We start from the raw sequence: 16,608 nt of genomic DNA, 5'->3' as shown, positions 1-16,608 counted from the left end.
GTACTTCGGTCCTTCTGCTTGTTCTGCTCCCTGCTCTGGCTCTGGTGAATTCTCTCACCCTCCCGCGCTTCTGACTGTACCCAGTGCTTGTATAAATAAATAAATCTTAAAAAAATTAAAAAAAAATCCTTTATAAAATATTAGCTAATCAAATCCAGCAAAAATAAATGTATAAACACACCTGTAGCTAGGAAAGCAATATTGATTTAATGTAGTAAAAAATAACCAATATAAGTCACCATAGAAATTCACCAGAATAAAAGAGGAAAATCCATATGATTATCTCAATAGATACCAAAAAAGACTTGTCAGTTCAAAATCCCAAGCAGAGCCTCTCTGGTGGTGCATGGGGTTAAGCACCACACTATGAAGCAATCTGAAGCCTCTGCAGCTATGAAACATTCTGAAGCCTCTGCAGCACGAGTTCGATCCCCGGCCGGCCAAGGAGCAACCCACATGGCGCAGCAAACCTCTCTTGTCTCACCCTCTGTTCCCTTCAGCAGTGTATTTCACTTAGTGTGCCTGTTCTGTTCCCCACTCTGGTGAATCCACTCACCTCCCGCATCTCTGGCCTGTACCCCAGCTCTTGTATGCATAAATAAATAAATCTTTAAAAAAAAATCCCAAGCAAACTAGGAATAAAGGGGACTGCCCTCAACCTGATAAGGAACATTTACAAAGACCTTAAAACTAATATATTTAGTGGGGAAAGAGTGAATGCTTTTCCCTTAAGGTCAGAAACAAATCAAAAACTCACAAACACTTTCAACACTCCTGTGTAACAATGTATGAGAAGCCTTAGCCATTTCAATAAGATTCAAAGAGTCATAAAAGATGTACAGATTGTCTTTGTTCATAGATAACTGTTTTTTTATATACAGAAAGGTTTAGAATCTGCAAAAAAAACCCATATAACAAAAACACATGTTTAGATACATCATAAGACTCTAAGTCAGTATGTAAAATCAATTGAATTTCAATAATACTAAAACAATTATAAAATGAAATTGTAAAAATACTAGTTACAGGTAGGGATAAATTACACAGTTTCTGAATAGGACCTGTAAAATAAAAACTGTCAATGAAAGAAGATCTATTTAAATAAATAGATATCAAATGATCATGGATTAGAAAACTCAATATTGTTAAATTCCCAAATCTCATACAGATAATCTATAAATTACATGCAATCCCAACAATCTAAGACTAAACTTGTTTTTTTATAAAAATTGGTAAGCTCATTCAAAAATGTGCACGAGTGTGAAGATCTAAATGACCTAACCAAACTGAGGTAGAACAACAGAATTTTCAAGATTTAATGTAAAGCTACAGAAATCAAGATAGTATGATATTGGCACAAGCAGAGACACATAGCTTTGATGGAACAGACTGGAGTCTAGATATTGCTCCACATATATAAGATCAGCAGATTTTTTACAAAACTTCCAACACAGGTTGGTGAGGAAAAAAATATTCTTTTCAAATCAAGTCCTGAAATACGAATCTCAAAACTTACTTAACACCATACACCAAAATTAACTAAAAATGCATCATAGGGGCCTCCCCAGTGGTGCAGGGGTTGAAGTCTCAGTGCTATCAAGCTATCGCCAGCTTGAATGGCATGAATTCGATGCCCCACCAGGGAGCTAACCCACATGGCATAGCAGACATCTCCCGTCTCGCCCGCTGCTCCCCTTAGCAGTGTATTTCAGTAAAAAATCTGCCTATTCTGCTCATCACTCTGTCTCTGGTGAATCATCTCACCCTCCCCACACCTGGCCTACACCCCAGTTCTTTTATGCAAAAAAAGAAAAAAAAGCCCAAAATAAAACAAAACACAAAGCCAATATCCAGTCACTGGGTAAACAAACTGTAGCAAAGTCATACAGTGGAATACTACTCAGCAATAAAAAGGAATACACTTTGACACATGCAGCAATGTGGATTAATCTCTAAAAATGATGCTGAATGAAAAATGTCAGACACAAAGCTACATAGTGTGCCATTCCATTTATGTGAAGTCCTAGAAAAGGCAAAACCTATCTATAGTGGGAGAAAATGAGAAAGACAGGGAAGGGATAGGAGAAAGTTTGGGAATGATTGAAATGTTCTTTATCTTGATTGTGGTGATGTTATCTGGGTAAGTATATTCGTCAAAAAATCATTGGTTTGTATGTACAATTAAAACAAGTACATTTAATTATATGTAAATTATACTTCAATAAGAAATGATATTTAAGCAAGCTAAGAATAAATGGGTCAAATAACTTAGACTAGGTCAATCATTAATAACACTCCATGCCAGCCATGTGGTAATTTCAAGAAAGGGCAATCAGAGCTCATTGTGAATATTTCAAACTGATCCTGAAAGGGATAAGCAGCTAGTAGCCACATGTTCACTGCATGAAGAAATCTTTTAAACTCTATGAGAGTAAGAGGCCAAGAAAGGAGGTGGAGTTACAGGTTGTTGTGAACTCTTTTTTTCCCCAAAGATTTTATTTATTTATGCATACAAGAGCTGGGGTGTAGGCCAGATGTGCGGGGGGTAAGAGGATTCACCAGAGACAGAGTGGGGAACAGAACAGGCAAATCTACTGAAATACACCGCTGAGGGGAGCAGCTGGTAAGACAGGAGAGGTCTGCTGCACCATGTAGGTTAGCTCCCTGGCCGGGGATTGAACTCAAGCTGCAGTAGCTGCTGATAGCTTCATAGTGCTGAGACTCAACCCCTTGCACCACCTGGGAGGTCCCTGTTCTGAGCTCTTAGTTCTTGGCTCTTGAAATACCTACTAGTACTCACTCCTTTCTCATTGGTCTTCTCAGTTTAAGCCAGTTGTATTTCTGTCATTTTCCCCCAAAGAGTTTTTGTCGAAAAGCACTAAGCTTTGAAGAAAAAAACATTCTAGACTCCACCTTTGTCTGGGAGCCAAAAGACCAATATAGGGAGGGCTGTGTTGGACAGGCAGTTCTTTGGTTCATAAACACAGAGCCAACTGGGCAAATGAACTTTGGTCAGTGCCGACATGGCCAGCAGGGGAGATGGAGACAGAATAAACAATGCAAATCCTGTTCAAGAAATGTGTGGGAGACCAAGGGGGTGCCCCCTGACTACATACACCTTGCCCACATTCCCCAGGCCCCCCCCAGAGTTCACTTTGTGGCCCTAGGTGGCAGCACTCCCCTTGTGGGAAGGTCCCTTTGGCACTCCTTGCCCTTCAAGTCTTCTCCCTCTGCCCTGCCCCAGTTACAACCTCCCCAAACCCATGATACTGGACCTTGACCTCAGAATTTAGTCCTTCAGAGCCAGAGCTAGCCACAACCAGTAGTTATTGAGCCAAGGAGGACTCTTCACATGCATGAGCTCACTGACTTTATACCTTTACTTTCCTTACAGATGTCCAGCCACAGGGCCCTGGGCTCTCCCCGACATAGGGAGGGGCCCCCTACATTAATGTGCAGACTGGAGTCTAGAGATAACTCACATGTGTCTAGAGCCCTGCCATTAGATACATTATCTCATTTCACTTTCACAGCAACTGTGTGTTTGTTGTGATAAAAACAATTCCTACTGAGCATATGGAGAAGCCCGCTCAGTTAAAGGACTGCCCGCTCAGTTAAAGGACTGCCCGGTGTCACACAGCAGTGAGTGGTGCATGGATCCCATTCTAGAGTGATTGTTTTCCTCAGGCATTCCATTGTGTGGGAGGGACGGAAGTCATCCCACAGTTTAGAGCAGGAAAGATCTTGACAGGACAAACCTACAAGACCTGTGAACTTAATAATACCCTTGAGTTCTGAGAAAAAAATCCTTCTCTCCTCTGACCCTGCTTCTTTCACTATAAATGGGATCAAAAGTGCTAGGTTAGGGGTCATGAGCTTATTCTGTAATAGAATAGCCAGTAAATAATTTTAGGTTTTGTGGGCCATATAGTCTCTGTGGCAACTCCTCAACTCTGCCCTTGAAACCTGAACACAGCAGCCATAGACCATTGTTCATGTGAATGAGCATGATTGTGTTCCAATAAAATGTTATGTAGGGACTCTGAAATTTCAATTTCATGTAATATCCACGTGACAAAAGTGGAAGTATTTCCACTTTTTTACATTTAAAGATGTAAAAGCCATTTTTAACTCATCCAACTATACACACCACCAGGTGGCAGGTGGGATTTGGCCCACTGATCATAATTTGCCAACCCCTGCACTAAGCTACAGAATTTCTGCAAGAAAGGTTTGTCAAATGCACCTGTGCACACGCTGGAGGATGGCACTTGAGGACCAAGCAGAAGCCAGGAAGGTTCGAGCCCCCTTAGATGCAGGCTGCACAATGTCCTCTATGGCTGACGCTTGGCTGGCACCCTGGTTCCCATCTTAGAGGTCCTGCCCTCACCCCGGCTCCCAGAGCACTCACCTAGGGCCCCCGCACACAGCAGGGCACCGATGGCAAGCCTCATGTTTCCCTGCGCGACCGCGACGCTGAACCAACTCCTTTTGCCAGTTTTACCTGCCCCCAACTGGGCAGGATCCGCCTCCTGCAAAGGATTAGTCTCTCCCTACACACCCCACCCTCCCGGAGGCCGCGGGGAGCAGCCCTTGAGCAGACCCAGCCTTCTGCAGGGCGGGGCTTGAGGTCGACTAGCCCCCTCTGCCCTGCGCCCTGAGCTGCGATTTTGGATTTTCCCTCGCGGGTTGAAGTACACTTGGAGCCCCCTGGACCGATCGCCTTACTCTACATAAACTAAGGCTCCAGACTAGTTGATCCCAGGTTAGTTACTACCCCCTGGATCTTCACCTAGTCATGCAGCTCTTAAATGTTTTTAAAATGGAAACCTCCGGACAGGGACCAGTCCACAGGCTGAAAACTGTGAACACTTTACTCAGGAAAGCATGTGCAAACGTATACACAGCGTTTTGAACACACCTTTTCAGGATTTCTCAGACTTTCTCTAAAAGCGCCCTGTTGTACACTCCAGGTCCCTCCGGGAAGCCTCACCCTCAACCCCAAAGACAGCCTGCATCCACTGCGGAGGGCTGAGGGCTGAACATGGAGAGGGCTGCTTCTGCTCACCTCTGCAGCCCGAAGCCAGCCCCAGCCTTGAAGTGTGTGTGTGTGTGTGTGTGTGTGTGTGTGTGTGTGTGTGTGTGTGTGTGTGTGGTGTGGGTGGGTGGGTTGCTGGGGGGAGCGGGGAGTCTTCCAGAGTTAAATCAAGTTTTTAAAACTTGTTATTGAAATGCAATAAATATACGGACCTTTCCGGTGGCTCAGCGGGTTGAGCGCCGTGCTATGAAGCTGTCCGCAGCCTCTGCAGCGGGGGTTCGGGGGATTCGATTCCCGGCTCGCCAGGGCGATTCGCACATGGAGCAGCAGACCTCTCCTGTCTCACCGCTGCTCCCCTCAGCAGTGTTTTTTGGTCTTTCTACCTATTCTGCTCCCCACTCTGTCTCTGGTGAATCCTCTTACCCTCTGGCGCCTCTGGCCTGTACCCCAGTTCTCTATAAAAGATAAATCTTTTTTTTTTAAGTCCCATTTTTTTTTTAAGATTTATTTATTTGTTTATACAAGCACTGGGTACAGTCAGAAGCGCGGGAGGGTGAGAGAATTCACCAGAGCCAGAGCGGGGAGCAGAGCAGGCAGAAGGACAGAAGTACACTGCTGAGGGGAGCAGCGGGCGGCAGGAAGGGTCTGCGCGCTATGTGGGACCCTCCTCTGGTGGCCGGGGAGCAGCCGGGGATGGAACCGGTGCTGCAGAGGCTGCGGGCAGCTTCGCAACCCAGCGCTCAACCGCTGCGCCATTGGGGAGGCCCAAAAGATAAATCTTTAAAAAAAAAAAAAAAGAAGTATCTTTAAAAAAAGAGAAGAAAGAAATGCTATAAATGTACATAAAACTTCAAATATCCTTAGTGTAAAACTTGATGAGCTATGTCCAAGTGAACGATCCATAGCAAGAAGCAATGCTATCAGAGCTAGGGGCCCCTTAGTGCCCCTCTTTCAATGCACTCCCCATCTCCCTCAAAGATATCCATTATCATCTCTTCTAATTGTTAGGAAAGGCTGTCCTGAGCTAATTCCATACAGGCTTTGTGGACTTCACCCACAAATCCCATCACCACCAAAGGGAAGGTCGCTGGGACCTGAGGGTGGAGTTAAGCAGCCAGGTTTGGTATAAAAACCAGACATGTGGGCCTTGGGGTCTCCCCTGTAACATAATCACATAGACCAATTAGGGTAATTTTTCGATGTTATCTAGATGGAGTCATACAATATGTACAGTTTTGTGTTTTCTTTCACTCAAGATTATATTTCCATGGAGAAAAAGGAACTCTCTTACACTGTTGGTGGTTACGTAGATTGGCCCAGGCCCTATGGAAAGCAGTGTGGAGGTTTCTCAAAAACTAAAAATGGACCTGTTGCATGATCCAGCAATCTTACTCCTTGGTGTCTACCCCCAAAATACAAAAACATTAAATCAAAAGGAAACCTGAAGGGCCTCCCTGGTGGCGCAAGGGGTAACACTATGAAGCTATCCATAGCCACTGCAGCACAAGTTCGATCCCCGGCCACGGAGCTGACCCACATGGCACAGCTGACCTCTCATGTCTCACCCTCTGCTCTCCTCAGCAATGTATTTTTGTAGATCCACCTGTTCTGTTCCCCACTCTGTCTCTGGTGAATGCTCTCACCTCCAACACCTCTGGCCTATACCCCAGTTCTTGTACACATAAATAAATAAACCTTTTAAAAAAACCTGACTTGTGAGATGATTTTCATAACTAGAATTTTGGGATTTACCCTCTCTCCTCACTTTAACAGCAACTGTGTCAACTGTGTGGGTTCTACTGTGATGGTTCCTTCTAGACCTCAATGGCAGGTGAAAACTGGTGGCCACCCTTTGCTGACTTCTGACCCTGAAGCCAGGGCTCCAGGAACCACATTTAGGGGAAGGGGTGGGGAGGACACTACATGAATAGGATAGCTGAACAAGGTAGGGCAGCTAAGGCAGTGAACAATGGAAAAGCAGTGAGGACACCCTTGAAAACAAAGATCGGGCTTGTTTTCTAGAACTGATCATTTGCTACTGTTCTTCTCCAAGCAGAAAGCTGGCAGCCCTGTCCACGCTCAGTGCATGTGGTAGAGGTGTTATAGGACAGGGAGAGGGGCAGCCCAAACCCCGCAAACCTGCCTATTCTAAATGGGTTCTGCCATCCGCCGCATCAACACAAAACATAGGAGACTTTAATGGGAAGGAACTTTAATAAAACTAGGAAACAATACAGGTAAGGCAAAGAGTCTAGTTTCTAAACGAAGCACCCAGAGTTACCCGTCCCCTCGTGGGTAAAACTCCATCCATATGGGATCGGCCCAGAGCAAGGCCCCAAAGCCTGCCACAAGTCTAAAGCATCTTCCAGTGGGGACCCACAGAAAATGGTCAGAAACAACCAGACAAGCCCGGAAGGAAAAGAGCAAAATCAACATCAAGATAAAAGCTGCCATGGTCACCTCCCCCTGGGTCTCACCCACATCTGTGTCACCCAGTCCACGACCAAAAGACAAGCGCAGCTTCTTCACGTGTCTCTAGGCTCCATGCGCCTCCTCCAGGTCTCCTGGCTCCATCCTGCTTCCTTCCTCCTTCTCTTCTGCAGCTTCTTCTCTTCCTGCTCAGCTCCACCCTCCCTTGGGTGGGGCAGGGAACCTCCCCCTTTCCTGGGGACCACCCTGTTACAGAGGGAGGACAGGACTGAGGGAGGCAGCAACTGGAACCCTAAACCCTCTTCTCCAAAGGTGTTTAAGTATGGGAGTTGTGTAAAAGTATGGGAGTTGTTCCCTGGGAAACCTGGTATAAATCGTGTGTCTGATTATACCACTTAGGGGTACAAGAAAGTCTTATAAACACCTAGTCATTACTTTTTACACCTCAGATTTAACAAAAATTTCTTTTTATAAAAGTTAAAAACAGGGGCTGCCCTGGTGATGTGGGGGGTGGGGTTTGGGGTGGGCGGTTAAAGTCTCAGCGCTATCAAGCTATTGCCAGCCATTGTGGCATGAGTTCCATCCCTGGCCAGGGAGCTGACCCACATGGCACAGCAGATCTCTCCTTTCTCCTCTACTGCTCCCCTCAGCAGTGTTCCCCACTGTTCTGTTCCCCACTGTTCTGTTCCCCTGTTCTGTTCCACACTCTGTTTCCGGTGAATCCTCTTGTTAGGGGAAAAAGGATGTCCCAAAGCTAATTCCATATAGGCTTTGTGGACTCCACCCCCATCCTAGGTCAAAGTCAAAGACACTGGGAACTCCAAATCCCATCATCACCAAAGGGAAGGTGGCTGGGACCTGAGGGTGGGGTTAAGCAGCCAGGTGGATACAAAAGGCAGACACGTGGGCTTTGGGGGGGCCCCCATTTTGGCTCCCCGCCAGCTCGCAGCCTCCGGGCAGCTCTGAGAGTGACTTTGGGTTTCCAGGTCGTCGGATCGGGTAGGACGCATTAAAGACTTTATTTCCCTATTTTTTCCCTGAGTTGTACATTTTCCTTATTTCCTTTTCTCTTGTAAATAAACCTTTTATTAACCTTGTGTGTGTGTGTGTAGTAGAGTATTCATAAGTCCCTTTAAAGTGCGCGGGTGAGGACCCACAGCCAGGAACCTGTTTTAATATCGGGGTTGCTCTATAACACTCTCACCGTACCCCACCTCTGACCTATGCTCCAGTTCTTGTATGCATAAATAAATGAAATAAATCTTAAAAAAAAAAAAGAGTAAAAAGTTCTATTTGAGACCTCGTCCAATATCCTAACAGAGCAAATGCAAATTGAGCTCACAATTAAGCTCTATAAGAGACTGAAGCCAGTGTGCACTGTTACCTTGATTATAGCTGTTGCTGCTTTTCACAGTTAAAAAACTGGCTTGGACCTTGTAGAAACTTGGTGTGGATGGGTACAAGTTGTTTGCAGTCATTAGTTCAGAGGATTGCTTTTGTGGACATTTGTTCTAAATGGTAACAGGCAGTTTGATTCAAAAGATGGCAGTACAGTGCAACCTGTGGCCAGATCAAAGATGGCATCTGGTGGGCTTCTCTGGAACTCAGAAGTGTTTGTTCTTTTGGTCTTCTAAGACTTTTGCTTTCTATTTGTGGCATCCTTTGTTAGTTAAAGTTAAGTTGCTGGGACTTTGGACTTTTATTTGTGATCTCTGCTGATTTACAGGTTTGATTAGCAATTCTAAAGACAGTACTGGTCCTTCAGGGGTAGATTGCTGTGACATTTGTTTTTACTGTGACTACTTCCTGATCTCTGCCTGAGGGGGTTTTGAAAGCCAACACTGGAGCAGTGGTGGGTTGAATTAGCAAAGGTATGCCTGGGTGCTAAGGTGAAAGAAGCCTTAAGCAGTAACTGGTAAAGCTGATCGCCTTAATGGTTTCTTGGAAAACAGGTGTTTACAAGGTCTGAGTTTAAAAGGATTTGCTGCAGGGAATTTTTGTCTGCATCTTTTATTTTGGGCATGTTTGCCAACTGAATTTTGTATTTGGTTGCTGGTATAAGACAAGATTGTAAGATTTTGTTACCTACTGAGGAAGTGTAACTGGGTGGTCCCCAGGAAAAGGAGAGGTTCCAGGTTCCTTGTCCCATCCAAGGAAGAGTGCAGCTGAGCAGGAAGAAAGAAGCTTGAGCAGAGAGTGGGGTAGGAAGGAAGGATGGAGAGCCAGAAGTAGACCTGGAGGAGGCACATGGAGCAGAGACATGGGAAGAAGCTGCGCTTGGTTCTTGGTCCTGAATTGGTTGAAACAGATGTGGGTAAGAGACGCATGTCATTGCAGCTTTTATTTTTATTTTGCTTTTTTCCTTTCAGACTTGGCTGGCTGTTTCTGACCCTTTTCTATGGGTCCCCAACAGAAGGTGCTTTTGACTATGGAAGGCTTTTGGGCCTCAGAGGCCCTGCTTTGGGCCAATCCTGTTTGAATTACCCATGCAGTTTAGGATGGGTGACTTAGTGTGCTTGATTTGGAAACTGTATTCTTTCTCTTATTGCATACCAATTTTGCTAAATTTATTTTCTATTCAAGGTTTTAAGCAATAAGAGCATGCTGGTCTGGATGCGACGTATGGCAGAACCCGTTTAGAGCAGGCAAGTTTGGACTTCCTGGGGTTTCCTTCACCATGCCCTGTAACACCTTTTGGAAAATTGTGTGTATGCATGCAATTTGTTTCTAATCATTTGTTCAGAGGATGGATTTTGTAGCAATTCTTCTGTGTGATAGCATGCAGCTTTACCCAAAGATGTCTTTTTTTTTAATTTAAATTTTATTTTTATATTCCCCATACAATTACAACCCCCTTATTTTGACCCCAACCCCTCCTTTCCCTGCCCCCCACCCCCTATAGAGTGTCTCTGGTTCATAGTTGTTTGTTGATTTTGATATTTTCTTTCTTATAGTTATCCATATGATCCAGCAATTCCACTCCTAGGTATTTACCCAAAGGACACAGAAACATCAATTCCAAAGAGCACCTGCACCCCTATGTTTATAGCAGCACTGTTTACAATAGCTAAGCTTTGGAAACAACCCAAATGCCCAAAAATAGATGACTGGATCAAGAAGATGTGATAAGGGGCGGAGCAACATGGCGGCGAGGAGACGCTGCGAGTAAGATCTCCCATTAAAAAAAGTTAATAGGGAGGAAAAGCGGCAGGTCCCAGTGAGAACTGGGACACGGAAGATAAACGGACGACTCCAGCAAACTGCCCAAAGAAGAAAGTTGCCATAAAAGAGGACCAGAAGGGAGGGAAGCGCAGAACCCTGCTCCCCTCCCCCGCCCACAAAGTCGGCACTCTCCGACCGGCAGAGAGGAGGGAAACAACAAACCAAAACGGCCAACAAGAAAAACGGACGCAGCAAGTGGGACTGTGAGTGGAAAGGAACTATTTCAGCCACCACACCCCGTGAACGGGAGCTGTGGCGAACCCTGCAGGATCCGCCGCGGAGGTGAGCTCCAGGCGCCATTAAAGAGAGCCCCGCCCCCCAAGGAGGAGACCAGCACCAGCACACAGCCCCGGGCCGCCCGGTAAGCTTGCGCGGAAAGCGGCGGGCTGATCCAGATCGGATCACAGCTGCCCAGGTCCCCGCGCCTGCGACCTAGGCTTGCTGGGAGACCGCGGAGGCCCTCCCTGAGTGAGCAGGAACAAGGCGCCCAGGCAGGGAAGCGGGATTCAAAAGGCGCCATTCCCGCGCCACTGACCAGGGCTACAGCCCGCGTCCTGGAACTGAGGGCTTTGGAACTGAGACCCGGGGCACGAAATTAGGGGCGTGGGTTCCCCACGACGGTGGGGCACAAGGCAGACACAGCACCCCAAAGCCATTGAGGTGTACCCTACCATCCCCGCTCTGTTCCCTGTCCCACGGGGTGGAAAATCAGCTCCCCAAGGGCTCTAGGAGAGATCTCTGGCGCCACCTAGCGACTTGAAGCAGCAGAGGCTCCTGAAGGAGCTAGTGGCCAGCTGGGGAGTTAGCCCACACCGGGCCCCTTCCGAACAAGTAGTCTGAGCCCACAGGGAGAGCGAGCACCCACAGCCAGGGCAGACCAGGCGCGCAGAAGAGTGAGCCTGAGACCAGACGCGCAGGGAGTGTGTCCCACATCACCATTTTAGAACAGGGACATTTCTTCAGTAAAGACTACCTGCAGAAGGCTTCCTCAGGAGCCAGAGGTGAGCGGGGGGAAGTTCGCCCACGCCAGACCCCCTCTGGCCTGCAGTCCAAGCCCAGAGGAGGAGCAGGAACCCACCGCCGGGGCAGACCAGGCGCACAGGGGAGTGTGTCCCCACATCGGCATTTTAGAACAGGGACCTTTCTCCAGTAAAGACTGCTTGAAACTGACAGATGACTCCTGGAGGAACCAGAGGGGAGCAGAGAAGCCCACCCAAGATGCCGGCCAGTCCCAACAACACAGTGTCCCAACGCATACGGCAAATTAGAAAACAGACAGTAGGGAGGAGAAGAACCACACGCAACCTAGCAACTCTCCAGAGAAAAAGCACACCACAAAAAGAAAACCAGCCCCCAGATTGCAACGACAATAACTTGGAAGAATTTCTGAGCCTTCCAGAAAGAGAATTTAAAATTGCCGTGATTAAAAAACTGACAGAAGTCATAAAGGAAAACAATGATAAGGGAAAAATAATCAACGATTAGAAGAATGCAATTGAGTCCCTAGAGAGGGAAAACAATGGTCAGAAGAAAGAAATTGAGTCCCTAAAGAGGGAAGTAAAAGAAATGCAGGAGATCAAAGAATTAATGGAAGAACTAAAGAATTCTGGGAAAAGCAATGAAAGCAGAATAGATGAAATGGAAGAACGAATAAGTAATCTTGAAGACACAGAAATAAAAAGAACCAAAACAGAAAAGGAAAGAGAAGTACGAAGGAAAAAGAACGAGGAAAGACTTCGGGAACTATCTGACTCCATGAGGAAAGGAAATATAAGAGTTATAGGAATACCAGAAGGAGAGGAGAGAGATGTAGGAACAGAGAAAATATTCAAAGAGATAATTGAAGAGAACTTCCCAAATGTGAAGAAGGAGCTGAAAATTGATATACAAGAAGCAAGAAGAACACCAAACTTCCACGACGAAAGGAAAAATACAGCAAGACACATAATAGTAAAGCTCCCAAGAATCCAGGACAAGGAAAAAATAATGAAGCTGGCAAGAGGGAAGAAACAGATAACATTCAAAGGAAAACCAATCAGGCTGACATCAGACTTCTCCGAAGAAACACTACGGGCAAGGAGAGAGTGGAGGGACATAGTCAACAGACTCCAAGAAAACAGATGCCAACCAAGAATACTCTATCCCGCAAAGCACTCCTTCCTCTTTGAAGAAAGAATATGGACCTTCCCAGACAAACAAAAACTCCGGAATTTCATTGCAACTAAACCCCCACTCCAAAAAATACTACAAGGAGTCCTAAAGCCAGAACCTCAGAGGGACGAAAAACAATGAAAGAAGGCCAAAAAAAAAAAAAGTTATTAAAAGAATAAATAAATAAAATCAAAGGAAAGACAAACACAATGGCAAATACAGATGTTAACATATCAATATTAACTCTAAATGTAAATGGACTAAACTCTTCAATAAAAAGACACAGAGTTGCAGCCTGGATTAAGAAACAAAACCCAACCTTTTGTTGTCTCCAGGAAACACATTTAGCTACAAAAGATAAAAATAGGCTCAAAGTTAAAGGATGGAAAACAATCCTACAAGCAAATGGACCAAAAAAGAAAGCAGGAACAGCTATACTTATATCAGATAAAACAGATTTCAAACTCAAAAAGATAAAAAGAGACCCCAATGGTCACTACATTATGATCAAGGGGACAATACTTCAAGAAGAAATAACACTCATTAACATATACTCACCAAACGAAGGAGCACCAAAATATATCAGACAACTGTTGTCCTCTCTGAAAACAGACATCAGAGAAAACACATACGTAGTGGGAGACTTCAACACACCACTATCAACAATGGATAGATCAACAAGACAAAAAATAAGTAAAGAAACCAAAGCTCTAAAGAAGGACCTAGAGCAATTGGGCTTAACAGACATCTATAGAACACTAAACCCCAAAAAAACGGAGTACACATTTTTCTCAAGCGCACACGGATCATTCTCCAGGATCGATCACATACTGGGGCACAAGACAAACATCAACAGATACACCAAGATTGAAATCATATCAACCATCTTTTCTGACCATGAAGGCATCAAACTAGAAATAAACCATAAATAGAAGTCAAGGAACTTTCCTACCTCATGGAGATTAAAAACCACACTACTGGAAGACCATTGGACTAATGAGGAGATCAAAGAAGAAATTAAAAAATTTTTTGAATTGAATGACAAGGAGGACACCAATATCCTAAATGTATGGGATGCAGCAAAAGCAGTAATAAGAGGAAAATATATAGCAATAGAAGCTCACATCAAGAAACAAGAAAGAAGGCAAAGAAACAACCTAATCTCGAAGCTCAAAGATCTAGAAAAAGAACAACAAAAAAAACCCAAAACCAGTAGAAGAAAAGAAATAATAAAAACCAAAGCAGAAATAAATGAAATTGAAACTAAAAAAACAATCCAAAAGATCATGAAACCAAGAGCTGGTTCTTTGAAAAAATCAATAAAATAGACAAACCCCTAGCCAGGCTCACAAAGGAAAAAAGGGAGAAAGCACAAATAAACAGGATCATCAATGAAAGAGGAGAAATCACAACGGACACAGCAGAAATCAAAAGAATAATCAGTAACTACTATGAACAATTATATGGAAACAAGTTTAACAATCTAGAGGAGATGGACAAATTCCTACAACTCTACAATCACCCAAAGCTAGATAAAGAAGAAATAGAACACCTAAACAGACCAATTACAATTAGCGAAATTGAAATGGTAATCAAAAACCTCCCCAAAAACAAAAGCCCAGGACCTGATGGATTTACAAATGAATTCTACCAAACATTCAGAGAGGAATTAGTGCCTATCCTTCACAAACTCTTCCAAAAAATTGAGAAGGAAGGGACAATACCAAACACGTTTTATGAAGCCAACATTACACTAATACCAAAACCGAACAAGGACAACACAAAAAAGGAAAACTACAGGCCAATCTCCTTAATGAACACTGATGCAAAAATCCTCAATAAAATTTTAGCTATCAGAATCCAACAATGTATCCATAAGATAATTCACCACGACCAAGTAGGATTCATTCCAGAGACACAAGGATGGTTTAACATCCGAAAATCAATCAACATTATCCAACACATCAACAAAAAGAAATATAAAAACCATATGATAATATCAATAGATGCTGAGAAAGCTTTCGACAAAGTGCAACACCCATTCATGATAAAAGCCCTTGAAATTCTTGGGATACAAGGAACATACCTCAACATCATAAAGGCCATCTATGCGAAGCCAACAGCCAGTATCATTCTCAATGGTGAAAAGCTGAAAGCAATTCCATTAAGATCTGGAACAAGACAAGGATGCCCACTCTCACCACTGCTTTTCAATATAATACTGGAAGTCCTAGCCAGGGCAATAAGACAAGAGAAAGACATCCAAGGAATCCAAATAGGAAAAGAAGAAGTCAAACTATCACTATTTGCAGACGATATGATATTATACATAGAGAACCCCAAAAACTCCACAGAAAAGCTAATTCAACTCATCAATCAGTTCAGTAAAGTGGCAGGATACAAAATCAACACGCAAAAGTCAGTAGCCTTCCTATACACAAACAATAAATCTGAAGAAGAAGAAATCAAAAAAACCATCCCTTTTGTTATTGAAACAAAAAAAATCAAATATTTGGGAATAAATCTAACAAAAGAGGTAAAGGACCTATACAAAGAAAACTATAAAACACTGTTAAAAGAAATAGAAGAAGACACAAAGAAATGGAGAGACATCCCCTGCTCATGGATTGGAAGACTAAACATTATTAAAATGGCCATCCTTCCAAAAGCAATATACAGATTCAATGCTATTCCAATCAAAATTTCAATGTCATTCTTCAAAGAAATAGAACAATTATTGATGAAATTCATATGGAATCACAAAAAACCCCGAATAGCCAAAGCTCCCCTGAAAAAAAAAGAAGGGAATGGAGGCATCACACTCCCAGACTTCAAACTCTACTACAAAGCCATAATCATCAAAACTGCATGGTATTGGAACAAGAACAGACATACAGACCAATGGAATCGAATAGAAAATCCAGAAATAAACCCACAGATTTATGGTCAACTAATCTTTGACAAAGGAGCAAAGAATATGCATTGGAGCAAAGAAATTTTGTTCAATAAATGGTGCTGGGAAAACTGGGTCGCTACATGCAAAAGAATGAAGCTTGACCACTACCTCACACCATACACAAAAATCAACTCAAAATGGATTAAAGAACTAGACATAAGACCTGAAACCACAAAATATATAGAAGGAAATATAGGCAAAACACTACGTGATTTGCACATCAAAGACATCTTTACAGACACATCACCCAAAGCAGTGATAGTGAAGGCAAAGATAAACAGCTGGGACTACATCAAATTAAAGAGCTTTTGCACAGCAAAAGAGACAATAACAAAAACAAAGAGAAACCCCACCAACTGGGAGAACATTTTTGCACCCAACACTAATGATAAAGGACTGATCACAAAAATCTGCAAAGAGCTGATGAGACTCAACAACAACAAAGAAAATAATCCAGTCAAAAAATGGGCAGAAGAGCTAAAAAGAAACTTCTCTGAAGAGGAAATGCAAATGGCCAACAGGCATATGAAAAAATGTTCAACATCACTTGTCATCAGGGAAATGCAAATCAAAACTACCATGAGATACCATCTTACACCAGTGAGAATGGCACATATTAAAAAAACTAGCAACAACAAATGTTGGCAAGGTTGTGGAGAAAAAGGAACTCTTCTGCACTGTTGGTGGGAGTGCAAACTGGTCCAACCACTGTGGAAAGCTGTGTGGAGATTTCTGGACCTACTAAACATAGAGCTTCCATATGATCCAGCAATTCCACTCCTAGGTATTTACCCAAAGGACACATAAACAT

The 16,608-nt window shown here is 43.8% G+C and overlaps 1 protein-coding gene across 1 annotated transcript in view; it reads right to left on the bottom strand.

Moving 5' to 3' along the window:
• The window catches only part of LOC311170214 (inhibitor of carbonic anhydrase-like), a gene marked incomplete at both ends in the record, with an annotated part of 39,530 nt that extends 35,076 nt beyond the window's left edge, over positions 1–4,454 (bottom strand). The window contains one exon of the mRNA XM_084232603.1: positions 4,412–4,454. Coding sequence (XP_084088729.1) covers positions 4,412–4,454 — 43 coding nt within the window. The remainder of the gene's footprint in view (positions 1–4,411) is intronic.
• Between the last annotated feature and the right edge of the window lie 12,154 nt (positions 4,455–16,608).

The sequence above is a fragment of the Talpa europaea genome (assembly GCF_964194135.1).
Source record: "Talpa europaea genome assembly, chromosome: 4".
Taxonomy (NCBI): Eukaryota; Metazoa; Chordata; class Mammalia; order Eulipotyphla; family Talpidae; genus Talpa; species Talpa europaea.
Note: the sequence above shows the minus strand (reverse complement) of the source record. Positions and strands in the feature narration are given on the sequence as shown.